Below are 22,344 nucleotides of genomic sequence, written 5' to 3'. Positions count from 1 at the left end.
AGGCCTCTGTGCCAGGCAAAATCATAGACATTAAAAAGTATTACTTTGCTTTGAGAATGTCATATCAGGTGGAATCTACTGAACGTTTAAATTGAGAAAAAAATTGAAGTGAGCTGGCTTGCTTTCTAGGTAAAGAAATAAAAAGTAATATTTTAATCCATTTATTTTACCTGACTTTTCTTAATTTTTTTGTATTTTAAAATATTTTATGTATTTTATATTTTACTTATTTTTAAAGAAATATACTAAAAGGTCCTAAGATGATCTCACTCCCATTTGGAGAAAAAGGGGACCAGCCAACCATTTCTTTTAACTACTCATTAGGCAGTAATTTATACTTGTGCTTGTTTGGCAAATACTTTTAAGCACTAATAGAGAATTTTAAAACTCTTACAATTTATGGACAACATTTAGAATAAGATTCTATTTAAATGTTCAAAATGTTGCACACTCTGGGTATGAATCCAACTTCACTACAATCAGGATGTTTTATAAAAGAATGATGATATTTACACTTAATGTTTCTTTATACCTAGGAGGTTCTTTATTCAGTGAACCCAAATCCAAACCCAAAAAGATTCAATTACATAATGACTAGGTAACAAAGAGATATTTGAGATGAAATGCTTTCTAAAAAATGGCTAGTTTTTAATGTATTTTTGTGAAACTTTATTTTCAGTTCTTATGTAGTTTCCTATTTGGAAATGTACTCTGTTAATAAAGGAATGTGGTTTACAATAAGATAAAAATCATGCAGTATAGTTTAAAAATTTATACTCAGTTGATAATAGCTTTTGTCTTTCAAGTATCTTCCAGAATACTTAATCTAATAAGCAATCTTTATTGACTGTAAAAATTTTGTAGATCAGGAAAGTATATCTAAGGGTAATGATTCATGAACTAATGAAAATAAATAAAACAATGTTTTTTATTTACTTCTAATTTTTTTTGTTTGTTTCTTTGTATCAAAGGGCACATGCTACAACTCAAGAGTATACAAGAATATTTATATTTATTTTAAAAACTTAGACCCTGGCTCCTGTTTAATTCTGTTGTCATGTAGAGATGACCAGAAGATGGTGCTATGGCTCTACTAAAAAAAAAAAAAAAAAAGAAATTTGCTTATTAACCCTGTTTTGTGTACACATCCCCCATTTTAATTTCCTGCTTACTTTTCTTAAACATATGTATTCTGATTACTTTTTTATCCACTATATTTCAGTATTATATTTTATTTGCCACATAAGGTAACATTTCATTTCTATTTAATAACTTTTCAAAAGTTTTCAATATTAATATATTGGCTTCTGACATTAAAGAAGAATTCAAAATTTATGACTAATACAAGATGATAGAAAACTTACAAGATTTTCAATAGTGTATTTTTTATGCTTCTGTGTTTAATGATGCCTAATTATTTTTCAAGAAAAATTTTAAAACTTTGTTTTATTTTATTGGGCACTATTTTTCTGTCATTTTGTGGAGAATTTATAGTTCACAAAGTTTTCTTAAACATTATACTTTTTATAAGTGTTTACTTTCAGAAATTCTATATCAAAACAGCATATTTTCTATTTCTCAATCATGTTCAACAATTTCTATCTCTTAATCGTGTTTTAGTCTACAATTTAAGAAAATTCCAAATTTTTCAAAAAGTGATAATTAAAAAACCCTTTTGACTTCTATATATTTAATATCATTGTTATTGTAAGGAATATTATTTTTAATAGGGATTTATTTAGTTTTAGTACAATCAGTACAAATGTCAGATGGCTCAATATATTTCATAAACAATCTGCTTGTGATATTTACATGTGTATGAATAGTGGTATGTAGATCCAAAACTTCTTGATTTCTCTGGGAGATAACCAGGCAGCAGCATTCCTGGACCCCAATTTTAGAGGACAGACCCCTCACCCCAGCAGAGCTAACAAAGTTACATGAAGCTACCTCAAGCTATGTGGCCTTGGAAATTACTGAAAAGTTCTGTTAAATCTAGGCCCAGCAGTTTCTCCACTTGACCTCACTCTCTCTGGGTAGCATAACACTCTGTTTTTGTCTTCATAACCAGTTATTTAATTAATGAAATACTTAAAGATTATTTTAATTGTAAACATACAAACATAGCTGGTATCCCTGTAAGAGTTATCGGGAAAATTTTTAATTAAATCGACAATTTATAAGAACCACAAAAAGAATTTGAATTAATTCATTAACTTTTATTGCCTAATGTATATTCCATTAATAATATAGTTAGATTTCACTTTTTAAGTCCTTTGAGAAATGGATAGAAATTGTGTGATGATGATATTGAAACTCAGTAGTGCTCCCTTTAAAATTTCTTTAGCTGTTCTACTTACAGGTGTCATATATTTAACTAAGTACTTTATTTATTTCAAGTAATACTTTATCCTTCCCCGTCATTTTGTGGTGATAAAGGCCTGTTTTTGTTTATTCATTTGTTGTATCCAGATATCCTCCAGAATTCTTAGGCTTTACCCCCTTTGAATATTTTATTGGATTATTATATTCAAGTTTTACTGGTAGATCACTCTATCTAGATGACCAAGAAATAAACTTACTGAAGCAAAAATGGGAAAAAAAATTGCAGAAAGGCTTTTCAAGCATTAACATTCAAGTAGTAAATAGGGAGAGAAAAGAATACAATGTGAGCATGAATGTTGCTTCAAAATGTAAATTAGATGTATTGTGGAACACATTTAAGAGGTCTACAAGTAGGAAAAGAGACCTAGAGAAATCATGCAAACTGTAGATAGAATACAGTCATCTTAAACTAAAAAAAAAAAAAAAAACCAAGCAGGAATGAGAATATTAAACTTTGTTTAAAATATTATAGATTGAACAAATATAACCTTAGGCTTAAATGTTCTGCAGCATTTGTGCAACAGTCAAAGCCAATAACCAGTATCAACCTTGATAAACATGAAAATAGAACTGGAAGTTTTGTTTTTTTTTCTAATTCAGGAAATGTGCTGGACAAAAGAAAAGAGTTATTAGTAGAGAGCAAAATTAGGTTCTAGGCCTGATTGCTACAGATCCATTTTATGACAAAGGTAACTGACTTCTCTGAGACTTACTTTTCTAATCTTTGAAATGGGAGGATGGGATTGGATGATCTCTGAATCTTCTTGGAGCACAATTATTTCATCTTGATATGAAGCAGAAGAAAAGGTTTCACAAGCCATAGATCCGATATTTTATGTTTATTTTTCTTTTTCTTTGTCTCGTTCTCTTGTTTCCCCTCTCTCCCTCTCTCCCTCCTTGCTCCCCTCTTTGTTTATTCTACTTGTAGCCACTACTTCCTCCCCTTGTTCATTTTTTCCTTTTTTTTCTGGCAGAAAAGACATAACAGATAAGTTTAATATTAGTGGTTGTTTTGTGACGGACTTTTTGGGAACTAAAAGAGGTCACAGGAATGGCTGTGTCCAGATGTGGAAAAGGCTTCAAGAGCCATTGCTCATTGTCTGTTTCTGGAAAAGAGCAGCACCCAGGAAGCCAGCTTAGACTGCTTCTGCGGCCAGCGATGGGACTGGCTTTGTTCAGACGTGTTCACATAGATGGAAAGCAGCTGATTTATTTTGTCAGCCTCCATATGTGAAAACCCCCAAATTGCTTTGATTATACCAATACAGGAAGAAGATTATGAAGGGAAGAGAAACAAATTAATCCACTTTCTTTGGAAGAGAGCTGGGATAATTTTTAAAGGTCTGCACTGAAGCAAAACAAGTTTCTTAAAGACAAAAAAGAAAATTCTCTGGCATGAATTAGTCACATTTATGTGCAGAATGTAAGACTGCTGAATACCGAGAAAAAAGCTGCCTGTATTTATAGAACAGGACAGATAGCAAACTAAAAAATTATACCACCCAAAATGAAATAAAGCAAATGGAACCCTTCCCCTGTAACCCCCTCCCTGGATATCAAGGCAGACATTTCAAGGCATTCTTATATGCATTAATTATATTGTTCTCCATGGCAGTGCAAAATCATGAAAAGAGAAAGAGGCCTTTAAACACTCTCTGCTCTGGGACTGAACTATACCATGTGTATTCACATTAGAAACAAATACACAATGCATATAAATATGACACACAAAAGAGGACTGAAACTCCATCTTGCCTTACAGATACTCTGTTTTGAATCAAGTTAGGGTGATCCATATGCTAACAAAATGTTATACTAGGAAATAACTTCTTGAACCCCTACAAGAGGTAGTAAATACAATTTTTTTCAATAGTTCTCTTTTATTTCTTGAAAAGAAAGGTGGTGGGGGCTAGGGAGGAGAGAAGGAAAGTAGGGAGAGAAGAGCATTGCCAGATAAAGCCAGGACATTTAAATACTTCTAGACTGAGTCTAGTTCTGAGTGTTTTATCTGGGATAATTACTTCAATCCTTAGCTTCAGTTTGATTTCTAAATATTTGGGGGCCGTGTGGAGTTTATAAAAATACTTTATAATGGGCAATAATTTATTTAATGAAATTTCAACACTGAATATGAGCTCCAAATATATGTGTTCATTTTCTATAGAAACAGAATTACAGTTTTGTGAATAAATTTTCATTTGTAGTTTGCAAGACATATCAAGAAATCTGAAGGCCAGAAAATTCCTAAAGTTGAGTTGCAAATATCAATTTATGGAGTAAAAATTCTAGAACCCAAAACAAAGGTAAGGCTCATTTTTAAACATCGGAAGCACTCTACTCTTGAATTAATTGCAATTACTCTCCTATTTTAATGAGTATTTTAAAATGTTTTACTAGTTGAAACTGTTGAGTTCTCAGTTAACTACAATTTAAAACTCTATAGGATTTATAGGGGAAAGAACAACATTTGGAATTGCTTTCTGAGTGGTTTGTTCTGCAGCCTATGTTTGGGATATCAAAATTTATATTAAAAGTGTATTCAACGGTATTGGGTCTTGTATTTAGGAATTTTTCTTCATACGCTTGAATGAGATGCATGTAAGTGTGGTTCACTGAGTATGAAAGAAGGCAAAAGCTGTATGTTGTTTACTAAAATATCCTGGACCGACCGTTATTGCCTGTAGACATAATCAGTGTGTATTAGTTTACTAAGGCTGCCATAATAAAATACCACAGTCCTGGTGGCTCAAACAATAGAAATTTATTTCTCACAGTTCTGGAGGCTGGAAATCTGAGATTAAGCTGATAGCAGCAGGCTTGGTTTCCTCCGAGTCTTCTCTCCTTGGCTTGCAAATGGCTGCCTTCTTGCTGCCTCTTCACATGGTTGTCTGTCCTGTCCCTTTGTATGTCTTATTTCCTCTTCTAAGGACACCAGTCAGATTGGATGAGGGTTGACTCTAATGACTTTATTTTAACTTAATCACCTCTTTCAAGCCTTATCTCCAAATACAGTCACATTCTAAGGTACAGGGAGTTAAGGCTTCAACATATAAATTTGGGGGGGGGGACATAATTCAGCCCATAACACAGTGTAAACTTAAGGTTCTTGTATTTAAGAGCTTTTCCCCCTACAGATCCAATGGAAAAAAAATTGGAAGATATAATCTATTCTAGATTCACATTTATTAATATGTACTTATTGTGGATGTAATTGTTCTCACCTAAATTGCATCAAAAATAACTGAGACATTTGCAAAAATAAGTCCCACATACTATGTTAGCCTACAGAATCAGAATTGCCATGGAAATTTTGCATTTATAATATGTTTGAGGACAACTGGACAATGGCATGGATGCACCCACAGTTATTGTTCAATTCCAAAATAAAGAACAATTGCATTCTTTCAAACCTCTCAAGCCATGAATCTAAGACCTCCTTCAACTGTTCTAATTTCCTCCTTTATCCACACTCAATATTAAATAAAAACAAAGAATTGGAGACCACTTTTGCTATGGTTATCCCAAAGTAACTGTTGCTGAGGTGGCTGAAAGCAGACAAAAGAAGTGATGAAAGGGTAGTGGGAGGTCTGGTCTATTCAAGCTCATGTGTATATATATGGTTTGCTGGGAAACAAGGCAGTTGAAATTATGGCTGAGATTAACTCATTAGGCAAATGGTAGTTACAAAAGAACAATAGGCTAAGGAAGCAGTAAGTTATGAAGTGACAATGTAGTCAAAAATGTAGCAACCAAAGTGTAGTCTTATATGCAATTAAAAAGAAAAACAATCCTAGTACTGTATTTCCTTTTTTAAACTAAGTGGATATATAGTGGCAAATGTCCAGGTAGAACAAGTCATTTGTATGCCATGATCCTGTTTATTTCTTCTAAACCATATAGATCCCTTTTGGAATGTATGTGTGTGTAATTAATGCAGTTTTTTACATGAATTTTAGGACTTGTCAAAGCACACCTTGAAATATGTAAGGCTGATAATACACTTTATGTATCATCTACATGTGTTCTTGTTCATTTTGATTCAAGTCTACCCATAATATATCCTAAGCTATAAAAATTTCACCAATACCATAATCTATAAATTATAATCTACTAAACCATTCTCCTATTATTGAACATTTAGAATGCTTCAAATTTTTCATTAATTAATACAAAATTTAAGTATTTAGAAAATCTAAATATGATTAAATGCAGTATATAAAGAGAGCGTCATTAGTGTTTAGAATCAACAGCTTAATAATGGCATATCTTTACAAATCACAAAATATAGAGACTTAAGGATACTGCAAGATGACTAACACTGATTTAGTATGTGGGGTGTGTGTGTGTGTGTGTGTGTGTGTGTGTGTGTGTGTGTGTGTGTTTAAAAAGACACAGAGAAGCAGATCATTGGAAATGCATATATAGCAAATGTTACTGGTTTGTGATTCTGGATCCCACATAATAATACTCCCATAATAATGAGTTTCCTGTTTTCAACCTGTCAACCGTATCATTATGTTCCCTTAACTTTTACTGTCAAATCTCTATGCCTTTCCCAACCTAACCCCACTTACAAAACATCAGTGAGTTGGGATTCAACTCAGTGTGATTAGCCAACTGCCTTTTGTTCATGGTATTTCTTACCCAAATCAATAACAGCAATACTTTTCTTCCCTGTCCCAAAGTCTCAATTTCCTACATTTAATAGCTAATTTTAAAGAGACCCAATTTAATTTTTTTCCCAAAAAAGTAAGTTTTCCAAACTTTTAACCAGAAAGAAGCATCTCTGTTTTCATCCCTGTCAGACTTGAAGAGTGATCTTGGAGTTTTAAAATCTTTGAAATGTCTTATAAATTCTATTATGTTACATATGGATAGACAGCAACTGACCCTTTACTCATATATCACATGTGAATATAGGGTGTCTGACTCTTTACCTATTATAGAATATACCTTTTTTTTTTTTACCTGTTGCTTCAATTAACTTTTTTTTTTTTTACATCTTTATTGGAGTATAATTGCTTTACAATGGTGTGTTAATTTCTGCTTTATAACAAAGTCAATCAGTTATACATATACATATGTTCCCATATCTCTTCCCTCTTGAGTCTCCCTCCCTCTCACCCTCCCTATCCCACCCCTCTAGGTGGTCACAAAGCACCGAGCTGATCTCCCTGTGCTATGCGGCTGCTTCCCACTAGCTATCTATTTTACATTTGGTAGTGTATATATGTCCATGCCACTCTCTCGCTTTGTCACAGCTTCCCTTTCCCCCTCCCCATGTCCTCAAGTCCATTCTCTAGTAGATCTGTCTTTATTCCTGTCTTACCCCTAGGTTCTTCATGACATTTTTTTTTCTTAAATTCCATATATATGTGTTAGCATACGGTATTTGTCTTTCTCTTTCTGACTTACTTCACTCTGTATGACAGACTCTAGGTCTATCCACCTCATTACAAATAGCTCAATTTCATTCCTTTTCATGGCTGAGTAATATTCCATTGTATATATGTGCCACATCTTCTTTATCCATTCATCCGATGATGGACACTTAGGTTGTTTCCATCTCTGGGCTATTGTAAATAGAGCTGCAATGAACATTTTGGTACGTGACTCTTTTTGAATTATGGTTTTCTCAGGGTATATGCCCAGTAGTGGGATTGCTGGGTCATATGGTAGTTCTATTTGTAGTTTTTTAAGGAACCTCCATGCCGTTCTCCATAGTGGCTGTACCAATTCACATTCCCACCAGCAGTGCAAGAGTGTTCCCTTTTTTCCACACCCTCTCCAGCATTTATTGTTTCTAGATTTTTTGATGATGGCCATTCTGACTGGTGTGAGACAATATCTCATTGTAGTTTTGATTTGCATTTCTCTAATGATTAATAATGTTGAGCATTCTTTCATGTGTTTGTTGGCAGTCTGTATATCTTCTTTGGAGAAATGTCTGTTTAGGAGTTCTGCCCATTTTTGGATTGGGTTGTTTGTTTTTTTTTTTTTGTTATTGAGCTGTATGAACTGCTTATAAATTTCGGAGATTAATCCTTTGAATCCATAAAAACATATAGGTAATCTAAAAAAGGGATTACCATCTCTTCTGGGCATTAGTGACCCTAGGAGGCTCCTGAGAATGCTGCTTGCTGGAGACCACCCAGGCCTTTCAGATTCAGAATGTACAGAACAAGACTTAATATCTATAATATAAAAAACAAGAAAACAAAGAAAACCTCCCCAGGTGACTCTGATACAGCCTGTTCACAGATATGCATTTAGAAACCATTATTTGAGGAGATGTGAGTGAATCAGAAAAAAATCTATCATATATTTTATTTTGGGTATAAGCTGTAATCTAGGAAAAAATAATTAAATATGATGGTCCTAAGATAAATTTATTTATAGTAAAACATACATATGTTTGCTATACATTTATATAGTAAATATATTTATATATTTAAACATTTATTCTTAACCAAACGGACTTGATAGAAAATAGACCATTTTTCTATACCATTTGGATGGATGAAAATGGAAGTGAAAAGCAATCTCAGTTGACTCCAATATCTTTCTTCCTGTGTTTTTTCCCCTTTTGCTTTTCTCACTTGTCCTCCAAATGGAGATTTTGCATTGCTGGAAAAAGGTGGTATAGGTGAATTGGGGATTTACTTATGTTTTGTTCCAACTCCAATAATATATCATCAGTGTTAAAGGATAATTGTGTTCTCACTGTGCTTAATTGTATTCCTGAGCCTCTTTATCCTGTCTCACCAGAAATCAGTACTATATCATAAAGATGTATCACAACAACAAAAATTCACAAAAGTAATAAAATTATAAGTTTCAGCACCCTGGTCTTCTTTTGTAGAAAGATACCTCTTGCCAGTCTAAACAGAACTTAAGATGATTCCCAACTGTCATAACCAAAGGCTTTCTGTGATCACATTGGTTGGTGAGTGAATGAGGGACTGCATAGGTTTCACCACCAGCTGTGTAAATGATGTGTTTTCATGTTAAATACTTGTAATTTCTCCTATAAATGGAAAAAAATGAATCCTTTTTCTATATTGTATAGCAATGATATGTCCTTTTTATGTTTAACATGATTATACAGTTAGTAAACTGGTGTAGACCTGCTGTCAGTATTTGGGAGCTACAGTACAGCTGAAGGCCATCGTTTGACTGTATTAATAATAAAACAAAGATATGCCAGTGAGAAAAAGACTGGTCAATCAGGCAAAGTGTAGGAGAAGGATAGTCTCAGACAAACGTGGTCAGTGTCCATCTCAGCACTAACCACAAGAGAGGAAAGAAGACTTCATCAGAAGTCTTAGTAAGTTGTTTACAATCATACAGTATACAGCCTCATTTAATTTTCATGCTTGCAAACAACTTTTGATGACTTACCATTTGTTTTGTATGCAGTCAAGAATGCAGGCTGTAGAAAAATTCTCTTAGCATTCATTTGTTTAACTTGTTATATGTACTCATTTTCGGTCTGAAGGGCAGTAATGTGAATCAGAGTGATAGAGAAAATCTCAGCAAGCTGGCGCGTCAAACCCTGAACTTGGAAGGATGTAGTGACAGATGCTATAGTTGCAGTATATGATGTGTATGTATATATATATATATATATATATATATATATATATATATATATGCAGTATTTATCTTTCTACTGATTAACAAGGTTGATTCAGCAATTTAGAAGCTGGATGTGTAGATCTTCATTCATTGCTCCAATGGAAAACATTACAGAAGTTGTAAGGATGATTTCCTTAGAAGAGTTTCAAGAGTGTATGAGTTACCATGAAGACATGTAGTATGTAGTATGTTTCATATGAAATTGTGTACAAATGAAGTTATGTTTTAAACTGTAATGTTAGTAGCAGTAAGATAAAATGAAAAGTATTCTGGTTAAAAAGTGTTCTGCTAATTCTGTAACCTTGTGGAAGCATGTTAATCTCTCTAGACCTCAATATCCTCCTAACTAAAATTGCACAATTTAAAGTAATGGTCTCTGAATCCCCTGTAGCTCAGGAAGCCCATGAACCTCTGATCCTCTTTTCCCTTGTGTTTTTCTAAGAGCTATTGAAATGACTATCTTAGTTTAATCCTGAGTCAGGAGGTTTATCTTATTACGTATTTATTTAAATTTGAGGTGTATGTAATTATAAAATCAAGGTATGACAGATGATGTTTCATAAGTTGTATGTTATTAGCACAGCTGGTATATCAGAAAATGAAAAAAAATCTCTTCAACTACGTTTATTTTCATCTGTGTTCACAGGAAGTTCAACACAATTGCCAGCTTCACAGAATATCATTTTGTGCAGATGATAAAACTGACAAGAGGATATTCACTTTCATATGCAAAGATTCTGAGTCAAATAAACATTTGTGCTATGTATTTGACAGTGAAAAGTGTGTAAGTATGCCAGATGTTTTAGGGTGGTTTGTTCTGCTCTACAAGCCAGGAATTATCTTGTTTCTGACATTAGTAAAGTATTTGGAAATGAATACGGTCTGCAAATACTTAACTACACTAATAGATTCATCCTGTCATGAGAATATGCTTCAGGATTTCATCCTTAACTAAATTCTCATGTTCATGGGCACAAGTTTTCATGCAAATTTCTTTTCTTAGAATGTCATGCTTATGTTATACATTTGTCTTATAATCACTTGATTTATTTGAAATTTTAAACTCCAATACGATTTAGTAATATGCATATAATGCAAAAGAGTAATTGTGACCAACGTATTGATTTTTTTTTCTGGAATGTGATGGATCTGATGAAAATAAATATTTTAAACTCCAGGAAATGAAATGTGTATGGCTTCTCAAAAAAGTCTCCAATACTTTGAAAATCTGGTTCTTGATTTTCATTATTCAGAAAACTTAATATAATGAAAGGTGGTAGAATTGTATGGGCGTGTGTGTGTGCCTGTGTATGAGCTTGTGAATGTAATCTAAAGTTCTTAGTAAGTAAGAACAATTAGAGAATTCCAAAGTTAAGTTCACTAACAGTTCTTTAATCATCTGGAATCTTAAGGAAAACCCCATGTCTTGACTACAAGCATAAGCTAATGCTAATCATAACCTAGTCTGAGGTCCTGTTATAAAACATAAGATGTGAATTCCAAGCACACATTGTAGCCTTTGATAGCTTTAATTGAGGAAGAACATCTAACCTCAACAACATGATTGCCTTAGAAAGAAAGAAACTTAATTTATTTATTTGCTCATTTTTCATACTGTCAAAAATAGCAGGGACTAATATTATCACTATGATATAATTTATTTCTCTGGTTTCAGTACATGAGCTTCTTAAAAACAAATACTTTTATTTGTCCATGTAACTCCTGCATCAGGTGAACAATAGATGCTCAATGAATTTTTTCCTTAAGGAAAAGACTATGTGGATGAATTTACAAAAGGTAGAGCAAGTTATTATCTGTACCTTTTAAACTGTAGTTCTTTAAACAGGCAAACTAATGTGCTAAGCTACTCGGCATCATAATATGTTTTGAGAATTTGATGAATATTATGAAACATCTCATCAGAAAAATATGCTTATCCATATAAGACAATATTATGTGAACAATATGGCATTTTATATGAAATTAAAAAGTTGTTTTTGTAATGTATCCTATCGAATGAATGCATTATATTTAATGTCCCAAATGCTTCTTAACCATGATTGCTTGCAGATGTTTTCTCTGTGATTGAGAAGATTAAGGTTGATACTTATTGAATATCTTCTATGTGTAAGATATTATAACCTTTTACCACTTATGACAAACAGTAAATTCAGTTGCCCTTCTTTCTTGTCTTACACATAGGAATAAACTTCCTTGAGGTCCTTTGAAATATTCATAACCCAAGTCCATTATAAATACTAATCTTCTTATAACCTTATGTCACATGTTTTATCTTTCTTTGATCTCCAAATTTATTACATGATTATTTAAAATATAAGCTTGCTAGAATTCCCATGTACTTTTATTGTTTTCAAAGTATAAACTCTTACTCCCTGATCATAATTGTTTGTAACTGATTTCCAGAATTTCAGTTCCTTGACCCATTATTCCTCTCTGGATATACCATATTAGCTTTCTTTTTTCTTGAAGGTTGAAAATATTTTCTTGAAGCCTACAGCAGTGGCTCACAACCATTAGTGTGCATAATGGAGGACCCTTTACAATACAGCTCTTTGGTTCCCACTACAAAAAATAAGTTCATATTGATTCATGCTGGAGCTCAGGAAATCTACATTTAACAAGTCCACCAATGATTCTGCTGCAGGTAGATGGAAGTCTGAGCTTTGAAAAGCAAGGATCCAAGATATCTCTCCAACTATAAGTTGGCATCACTTTCATTAGCTTAAAGAGGACATGTTTCATCAAAGTTTCATTATATCATTTTCACCTCAAAGTTTTATTTGCTCTAATTATAACAATGTCTATATTCATAAAATTGATTTTATATGTATGCAGAATTTTGAAATGCCATCCTCTCTAATTCTCATTTCCTAGTTATTGAAAATTAAAACAGGAAAATAAATTATGGCCCGGTTAACACAACTCTTCCTCTTATTTTAAGAAACCAAAGCTTGAGAAGTTGAGTGACTTTCCCAAAGTTACAAAGCTAGGAGATAACAGAATCAGGATTGAAATTTAATACCTTGAATTGCCATTGTAACATTTGTCCAGTCATGCTATCTTACTCCCAAACTGTGACCTGTTCCAGGGGCCTTGTCTTATATATTCATTATATTTTATCCTTTCAGTATTTCCATGAAGTTGTTGAGAGTTTGAAAGATAGATGAAGCCCCTCTTAGCATGCCACGAGACTGGAGTTCACTACTTTGTTAACATGTTATGTTAATGAATCTCCCTCCATGGTGACAATTAGGATAATGTGGGGAGCTAGAGTACCCAGCCCTGCTAAGCAGTAATGAAGAGAGGCCAAGTAAGGAAGCTAAGTTTCTATCCCCACCAGGCAGTAATGAGGCAGTGCTCTCCCATTCCCATTCCCCTACTGGAACTGTGTCAGAGAAAGCCACCCAAACACAAAGTTTAAATAATGTCTGGTGTCTCATAACATAATATCTAAAATATCCAGGATTCAATTGAAAATCACTCATCATATCAAGAATTGGAAAATAAACTAAATGAAAAACGATGACCAATAGATCTCAACACTGAGATGAGAGAGATATTACTTATCAGACAAAATTTTTAAAACAGCCAACATAAAAATAATAAAATAAACCATTACAATCACACTTGAAACAAAAAGTAGAAAGTATTATCAAAGAAATAGAAAATCAAAGCAAAGAAATTGAAGATATAAAGAAAACCCAACTGAGAATATTAGAACTGAAAAATATGATAGCCAAATAAAAAACGCAATATATGGGCTCAGAAGGGAGAGGACAGAAGAAAGAATCAGCAACCTAGAAGATCAAAAGATAGAAAATGCCCAATCTGAACAACACAGAGATAATAAGCATACGCATATGTATGCACACACACATGTGCACACAGGCATACACACGAAACAATACAAAAGCAAAAAACAAAACAGAACTTCAGGGACCTGTGGGACTATAACAAAATATCTAACATTCATGTGTCATCAGAGTCCTGGAAAGAGAGAGAAAAAAAGGTAGCCTTGAAAAAAACACATGAAGAAATAATAGTTGCAAACTTCCCAAATTTGGCAAAAGACATAAACCTATAGATTCAAGAAATTGAATGAATTCCAAAGAGGATAAACCCAACAAATTCCACACCAAGTCATATCATACATAATCAAACTTCTGAAAACTAAAGACAGAAAAACCTTGAAAACAGCAAGAGATAAACTAGTCCTTACCTATAGCAGAAACATCAATTCAAACGACAGTGTATTCCTTATTAGAAACCATGAAGGTGAGAAGGAAGTAGGGCAGTATATTTTGAGTGCAAAAAAAAAAAAAAAAAAAAAAGGAGTGCTGTCAAACCAGAATTTTATATCCAGAAAAAAACATATACTTCAGAAATTAAAGAGAAATCAAAAAATTATCAAATGAAGGGAAACTAAGATTATTTTTCACTCCCAGATCTACCCTAAGTGAATGGCTAAAGGAAGTTCTCTAAACAATAAAAGAAGGCAGCTTGGAACACGAGGAAGGAAAAAAGAACAGGATAAGCAAGCATATGGGTAAATCTTTAGTTTTCTAAATTATGATTGACAGTAGAAGCAAAAAATACTTTCTGATATGATTCTAAATGAATATATAGAAAATATGTAAGGCAATTATATTATAAACAGGGAAAGTTGAAGGGATGTAAAGGGAAGTAAGGTTTCTACACCTCTCTTGAACTGGAAAAATGACAACACTAGTAGACTGTGATAAGTTGTATAAATATAATGTAAATTCCAGAGCAACCACTAAAAAAGTTATTAAATGGGATACATTTTTAAATACTATGGGTAAATCAAAATTTTATTATAAAAATGTTTTAAAAACCCATAGAAATTCAGTGAAAAGAAAACAGAAAGAGAAAAAATAGAAATAACAGAAAAGAAAAAATTAAATGGAAATTTAACCTCTAACATATCAAAAATACATTAAATGTAAGTGGTCTAAGTATACTAATTAAAAGAGATTGCTAGAGTAGATTTTTAAAAACCCAGATATATGTTGTCTTCAAGAAACTTGCTGCAAGTATAATGATACAGGTGATATAAGAAGGTTAAAAATAAAATAATGAAAAAAGATGTATCATGCAAAAATTGTTCTAAGAAAGCACAAGTAAGTGTATTAATATCAGATAAAGTACGCTTTAAAGAAAATTATCAGAGACAAAGAAGGATGTTATTTAATGATAAAAGGGTCATACCACCAAGAAGAATAGCAATCCTAAATTTACATGATCATATCACAGAGCTGCAAAATAAATGAAACAAAAACTGATAGAACTGAAAAGAAATATAGGGTAAATAGACAAATACACAATTATAGTTGGAGTCTTCACCACCACTTTTCTTAAAATTAATAGAACAACTAGACAGGAAATCATCAAGAATATAGAACTCAACAACATCATCAACCAATGGAATCTAATTAACAACAAAAGAGAACTTCATTCAATAACAACAGAATGCATATTGTTTTCCAGTGCCAAAGGAACATGTACCAAAATAGACCATATCCTGGGCTACAAAACAAATCTCAAAAGTTTAAAAGAGTTGAAATTATAAAGCATGGGTTCTCTGACAACAAAGAAATCGACCTAAAAATTAATAACAGAAAGATAACAGGAAAGTCTTCAAAAACTTGGAAGTTTTGTTTTTCCATATATCAAAAAGGACATCACATTTGTAAACATTCCATATATTAAAGAGGAATCTTTAAGAAGAAAAACTTTAAATGTGTGAACTATATAGAAATGAAATAGAACATATCAGCATTTATGTGATTCTGCTAAAACAGTTTTGAGAGAGAAATTTTAACAACTAAGTTAAAATATTTGAAAGCAGAAAGTTTCAAATTAATAATCTAAGCTCCCAGCTCAAGCACTTATCAAATTAAAGTAGGCAAAAGGAAGAAAATAAGAAAGATAAGAGAAGAAAATTAATGAATTTGAAAACAAAAACAATAGAGAAAATCAATGAAACAAAGAGCTTTTTTTAAAAAGATCATAAAAGTAACAAAATTTCAGTTAAGATTGGCAAAGTAAAAGAAAAAAAAAAGACACAAGTTACCAATATCTAGCATGAAACAGGGATTTCACTGAAGACCCTCCAGGTATCAAAATATAATAAGAGGGTGCTATAATCAACTACCGCATACCACCCAATATTAGATAATTTGAATAGCCCTGTAACTATAAAGGAAATTGAATTTATAATTTCACACTTATTAAAAGAGAAATCTCCAGTCCTAGATAGTTTCAGTGGAAGAATCCATAAAATGCTTAAAGAGGAGTTAACATTGTTTGACACAAGCTATTCCAGAAAATAGAAGAGGTGAGAGAATTCCCCAAATTCATTTTATGAAATTTATATTCCAGACACCAAAATGGAATAAAGATAGCGCATAAAAAGGAAACTCCATCCAATATCCCTCAGGAATATAGATGCAAAAATTTCTAACACAATATTAAATATAATTCAGCAATATATAAAAGAATTATACACCAAAACCAAGTAGAGTTTGTTCCTGGGATGTAAGTTTTATTCAACATAAAAAAATCCAACAATATAATTAACCATATTAACAGGCTAAAGAAGAAAAGTATATGATCCTATCAATGTTTTAAAAAATATTTGAAAATAATCAATCCCTATTCATGGTTAAAAAAAATCTCAGAAAATTAGGAAAAGAAGGAAACCTCTTTAACTTAGTAGGATTGGGAATTTTTTTTTTTTTTTTTTTTTTGCTATCTGACTCATATATATAACCAAAATGTTTTTGTTCTAAACAGTCAGTGAAAAACCATTAGAGTATGTCATTTCTGTCATAGATTTGTGGATATGATTTTAGATGAATTTTAATAGCTTATATTACATGTTTATGGCAATAAATAATTATGTTCTAATATAGAACATTGTGTTTTTTGCAAAGTTAATATGATTAATATTTAATATTATTATTGGTAAAATGAATATAACTGATATAACTGAATTTAATGTATAATGAGGAATTTTAGACTTACAGGTTGCTCCCATAATCAAACTTTAGTATTATTATACCCTTAGAGCATATGTAAACATATACATATATGTAAATATATGCAAAACCCATAACCTCCAGAATGATAAACAACTTATAGTTGTTACCTCCATGAAGACTAGAGGGTACCAAGATTAAAATGAAAGAGCTAAAGGAAACTTTAAATTTATCTGTAATGGTCAAAAACTTTAACATGGGTTATACATATATTCAGGGAATTAAAGGAAAAGAAGGTAGTAGTAATAAGTAAACATGAAAATTTCAGCATAGAAATAGCAAATATAAAAAATAATTAAATGGTTAGGTAGAATAGCTGAAAAGAAAAAAAAATAAGCTTAACATCAGATTTACGATGGCAGAAAAAAATGGTCAGTAATCTGGAAGATAGATGAGAGAAATTATCCAATCAAATGAACAGAGAAAATAAATAATAATAATAATATTGAATAACAGAGCCATAATCACCTGCTGGACAAGATAGAGTTCTAACATATGTGAAACAAAAATCACAAGAAGACAAGAGAGAGAAGGTAAGAAAGAAAAGAAGTACTGGCTGAAGAATTCCCAAATATGGTGAAAATTGTCAATTTACAGATTTGAGAAACATGACAAACTTCAAGCTGAATAAATTATGAAGAAAACTACCTGTAATTATATCACAGACTATCTATAAGAGAGTTGGAGAGAGAAAGAGAGAGCAAGAGAATGATTGAGGGAATGAATGGATCTTGAAATCATCCAGAAAATTTTTAAAAAGACATATCTTTACATATAGATAAAAAAGTAGTATGAATGGCAGCTGACTTTTCATTAGTGTCAGTAGAGGCCAGAGGAGAATATAACAATACCTTTAACATGCATAAAGTAAAGAGATGTCATAACAGAATTTTACATCCATTGAAGACTCAAAATTTAAGTCAAAATATTTTGAGATAGATGAAACTGGAGTGATTTATTACTAGCAGAACTGTGCTTCAAGGTATGCTAAAGGAAGTTCTTTAACCCAAAGGGAAATGACACAAAAAGGAAATTCAAATGTGCAAAAAAGGATAAAGAAAAAAAGCACTGGAAAAATTGTGACTAAATGTCCATTCATTAAAACAGAACTGGTTAAAGCAAAAATTGTAGCCTTGTATCATGATGTTAACAAATGATAGTAATAGCACAAAGGATGTATACTATTGGACTTAATAGACATACACTATTTCAAGGTTGTTATTATTTATGTGAAATGATACCATATTAACTCTAAGTGGACTCTTGTAACTTAAGGATGCATATTGTAATCACTAGAGCAATCCACTAAAAGTAATTCAAATGCATATAGCTAAAAGCCTATAGAGAAAATAAAATGGAAAATAATTTTTTTAATGAAATTTAAAGAAGGCAGGAAAAGAACAGCAACATAAAAGCAGGTGGACCAAATAGAAAATAAAGAACAATAAATGTAAAAATATACCAATCAAAGGCTAAGATTATCAGGCAGAAATTTTAAAACGTCCAACTGTTTGGTCTCTAGAAAACACACACTTTAAATATAAAGACAAATATAGGTAAAAAACCAAAAGATTGAATAAACATATGCCATGCAAGCAATAAGTGTGAGAAAGTTGGTGTGGCTATACTCATATCAAAAAGGTGACTCCAAGACAAGGAATATTACCAGACATTGATATAAAGCCCACAATGATTAAAGGACCACTGTGGTTCATTTAATAATACTGATTTTTAAGAAATGAAGGAGAAAATCTAACAATTACAGGAAGAAAAAGACAAATTGACACCCATAGTCATAGATGTTAAAGTCATTCTCAGCAATTGACAGAGGAAATAGAAAAAAAATAAACTTACAAAAAATGAAAAAATAATATCCACCACTTGGATCTAATTGACATGTTAGATTATCCCAAGCAACAACAGAGTATAGCTTCTTTTTTTTAATTTTTTAAATTTAATTTTATTTATTTTTTATACAGCAGGTTCTTATTGGCCATCAATTTTATACACATCAGTGTATACATGTCAATCCCAATCACCCAATTCAGCACACCACCATCCCCACCCCCCAGTGGCTTTCCACCTTGGTGTCCATAATTTTGTTCTCTACATCTGTGTCTCAAATTCTGCCCTGTAAACCAGTTCATCTGTACCATTTTTCTAGGTTCCACATACATGCGTTAATATACGATATTTGTTTTTCTCTTTCTGACTTACTTCACTCTGTATGACAGTCTCTAGAACCATCCACATCTCTACAAATACCTCAATTTCATTCCTTTTTATGGCTGAGTAATATTCCATTGTATATATGTAGCACAACGTTTTTATCCATTTGTCTCTTGATGAGCATTTAGGTTGCTTCCATGACCTGGCTATTGTAAATAGTTCTGCAATGAACATTGGGGTGCATGTGTCTTTTTGAATTATGGTTTTCTCTGGGTATATGCCCAGTAGTGGGATTACTGGATCATATAGTAATTCTATTTTTAGTTTTTTTTTTTTTTTTTTTTTTTTTTTTTTGCGGTATGCGGGCCTCTCACTGTTGCGGGCTCCCCCGCCGCGGAGCACAGGCTCCGGACGCGCAGGCCCAGCGGCCATGGCTCACGGGCCCAGCCGCTCCGCGGCACATGGGATCCTCCCAGACCGGGGCACGAACCCGCATCCCCTGCATCGGCAGGCGGACTCTCAACCACTGCGCCACCAGGGAGGCCCTATTTTTAGTTTTTTAAGAAACCTCCATACTGTTCTCCATAGTGGCTGTATCAATTTACATTCCCACCAACAGTACAACAGGGTTCCCTTTTCTCCACACCCTCTCCAGCATTTGTTGTTTGTATATTTTCTGATGATGCCCATTCTAACTGGTGTGAGGTGATACCTCATTGTAGTTTTGCTTTGCATTTCTCTACTAATTAGTGATGTTGAGCAGCTTTTCATGTGCTTCTTGGCCATCTGTATGTCTTCTTTGGAGAAATGTCTATTTAGGTCTTCTGCCCATTTTTGGATTGGATTGTTCATTTATCTTAATATTGAGCTGCATGAGCTGTTTATATATTTTGGAGATTAATCCTTTGTCTGTTGATTCATTGCAAATATTTTCTCCCATTATGAGGGTTGTCTTTTCGTCTTGTTTATGATTTCCTTTGCTGTGCAAAAGCTTTGAAGTTTCATTAGGTCCCATTTGTTTATTTTTGTTTTTATTTCCATTACCCTAGGAGGTGGATCAAAAAAGATCTTGCTGTGATTTATGTCAAAGAGTGTTCCTCTTATGTTTTCCTTTAAGAGTTTTATAGTGTCTAGTCTTACATTAAGGTCTCTAATCCAGTTTGAGTTTATTTTTGTGTATGGTGTTAGGGAGTGTTCTAATTTCATTCTTTTACATGTAACTGTCCAGTTTTCCCAGCACCACTTATTGAAGAGACTGTCTTTTCTCCATTGTATATCCTTGCCTCCTTTGTCATAGATTAGTTGACCATAGGTGCGTGGGTTTATCTCTGGGCTTTCTATCTTGTTCCATTGATTTATGTTTCTGTTTTTGTGCTAGTACCATATTGTCTTGAATACTGTGGCTTTGTAGTATAGTCTGAAGTCGGGAGTCTGATTCCTCCAGCTCCGTTTTTTATCCTCAAGACTGCTTTGGCTATTCAAGGTCTTCTGTGTCTCCATACAAATTTTAAGATTATTTGTTCTAGTTCCATAAAAAATGCCATTGGCAATTTGATAGGGATTGCATTGAATCTGTACATTGCTTTGGGTAGTATAATCATTTTCACAATATTGATTCTTCCAATCCAAGAACATGGTATATCTCTCCATCTGTTGGTATCATCTTTGATTTCTTTCATCAGTGTCTTATAGTTTTCTGCATACAGGCCTTTTCTCTTCCTAGGTAGGTTTATTCCTAGGTATTTTATACTTTTTGTTGCAATGGTAAATGGGAGTATTTCCTTAATTTCTCCTTCAGAATTTTCATCATTAGTGTATAGGAATGCAAGAGATTTCTGTGCATTAATTTTGTATCCTGCAACTTTACCAAATTCATTGATTAGCTCTAGTAGTTTTCTGGTGGCATTTTTAGGATTCTCTATGTATAGTATCATGTCATCTTCAAACAGTGACAGCTTTACTTCTTTTCCAATTTGTATTCCTTTTATTTCTTTTTCTTCTCTGATTGTCATGGCTAGGACTTCTAAAACTATGTTGAATAATAGTGGTGAGAGTGGACCTCCTTGTCTTGTTCCTGATCTTAGAGGAAATGCTTTGTCTTTCACCATTCAGAATGATGTTTGCTGTGGGTTAGTCATATATGGCCTTTATTATGTTGAGGTAGATTTCCTCTATGCCCACTTTCTGGAGAGTTTTTGTCATAAATGGGTGGTTAATTTTGTCAAAAGCTTTTTCTGCATCTATTGAGATGATCGTATTGTTTTTATTCTTCAATTTTTTAATATGGTGTATCACATTGATCGATTTGTGTATATTGAGAAATCCTTGCATCGCTGGGATAAATCCCACTTCATAATAGTGTATGATCCTTTTAATGTGTTTTTGGATTCTGTTTGCTAGTATTTTGTTGAGGATGTTTGCGTCTATATTCATCAGTGATATTTGTCTATAATTTTTTTTTTTTGGAGTATCTTTGTCTGCTTGTGGTATCAGGGTGATGGTGGCCTCATAGAATGAGTTTGGGAGTGTTCCTTCCTCTGCAATTTTTTGGAAGAGTTTGAGAAGGATTGGTGTTAGCTCTTCTCTAAATGTTTGATAGAATTCACCTGTGAAGCCATCTGGTCCTGGACTTTTGTTTGTTGGAAGATTTTTAATTTCAGTTTCAATTTCATTACTTGTGATTCATCTGTTCATATTTTCTATTTCTTCCTGGTTCAGTCTTGGAAGGTTATACCTTTCTAAGAATTTGTCCATTTCTTCTAGGTTGTCCAATTTTTTGGCATAGAGTTGCTTGTAGTAGTCTCTTAGGATGCTTTGTATTTCCCTGGAGTCTGTTGTAACTTCTCTGTTTTCATTTCTAATTTTATTGATTTGAGTCCTCTCCCTCTTTTTCTTGATGAGTCTGGCTAATGGTTTATCAATTTTGTTTATCTTCTCAAAGAACCAGCTTTTAGTTTTATTGATGTTTGCTATTGTTTTCTTTGTTTCTATTTCATTTATTTCTGCTCCGATCTTTATGATTTATTTCCTTCTGCAAACTTTGGGTTTTGTTTGTTCTTTCTCTATTTCC

At 32.7% G+C, this 22,344-nt stretch overlaps 1 protein-coding gene across 7 annotated transcripts in view; it reads left to right on the top strand.

Annotated features, from left to right (window-relative positions):
• The window catches only part of GULP1 (GULP PTB domain containing engulfment adaptor 1), a 274,219-nt gene that overhangs the window by 218,730 nt on the left and 33,145 nt on the right, over positions 1–22,344 (top strand). For all 7 annotated transcript variants that reach the window (XM_082630033.1, XM_082630031.1, XM_082630030.1 and 4 more), the window contains 2 exons: positions 4,590–4,688; positions 10,670–10,807. In XM_082630033.1, coding sequence (XP_082486159.1) covers positions 4,590–4,688; positions 10,670–10,807 — 237 coding nt within the window. The remainder of the gene's footprint in view (positions 1–4,589; positions 4,689–10,669; positions 10,808–22,344) is intronic.

The sequence above is a fragment of the Mesoplodon mirus genome (genome assembly GCF_964341445.2).
Source record: "Mesoplodon mirus genome assembly, chromosome: 8".
In the NCBI taxonomy this organism is placed as follows: domain Eukaryota; kingdom Metazoa; phylum Chordata; class Mammalia; order Artiodactyla; family Ziphiidae; genus Mesoplodon; species Mesoplodon mirus.
This window is presented reverse-complemented; position numbering and strand designations above follow the sequence as displayed.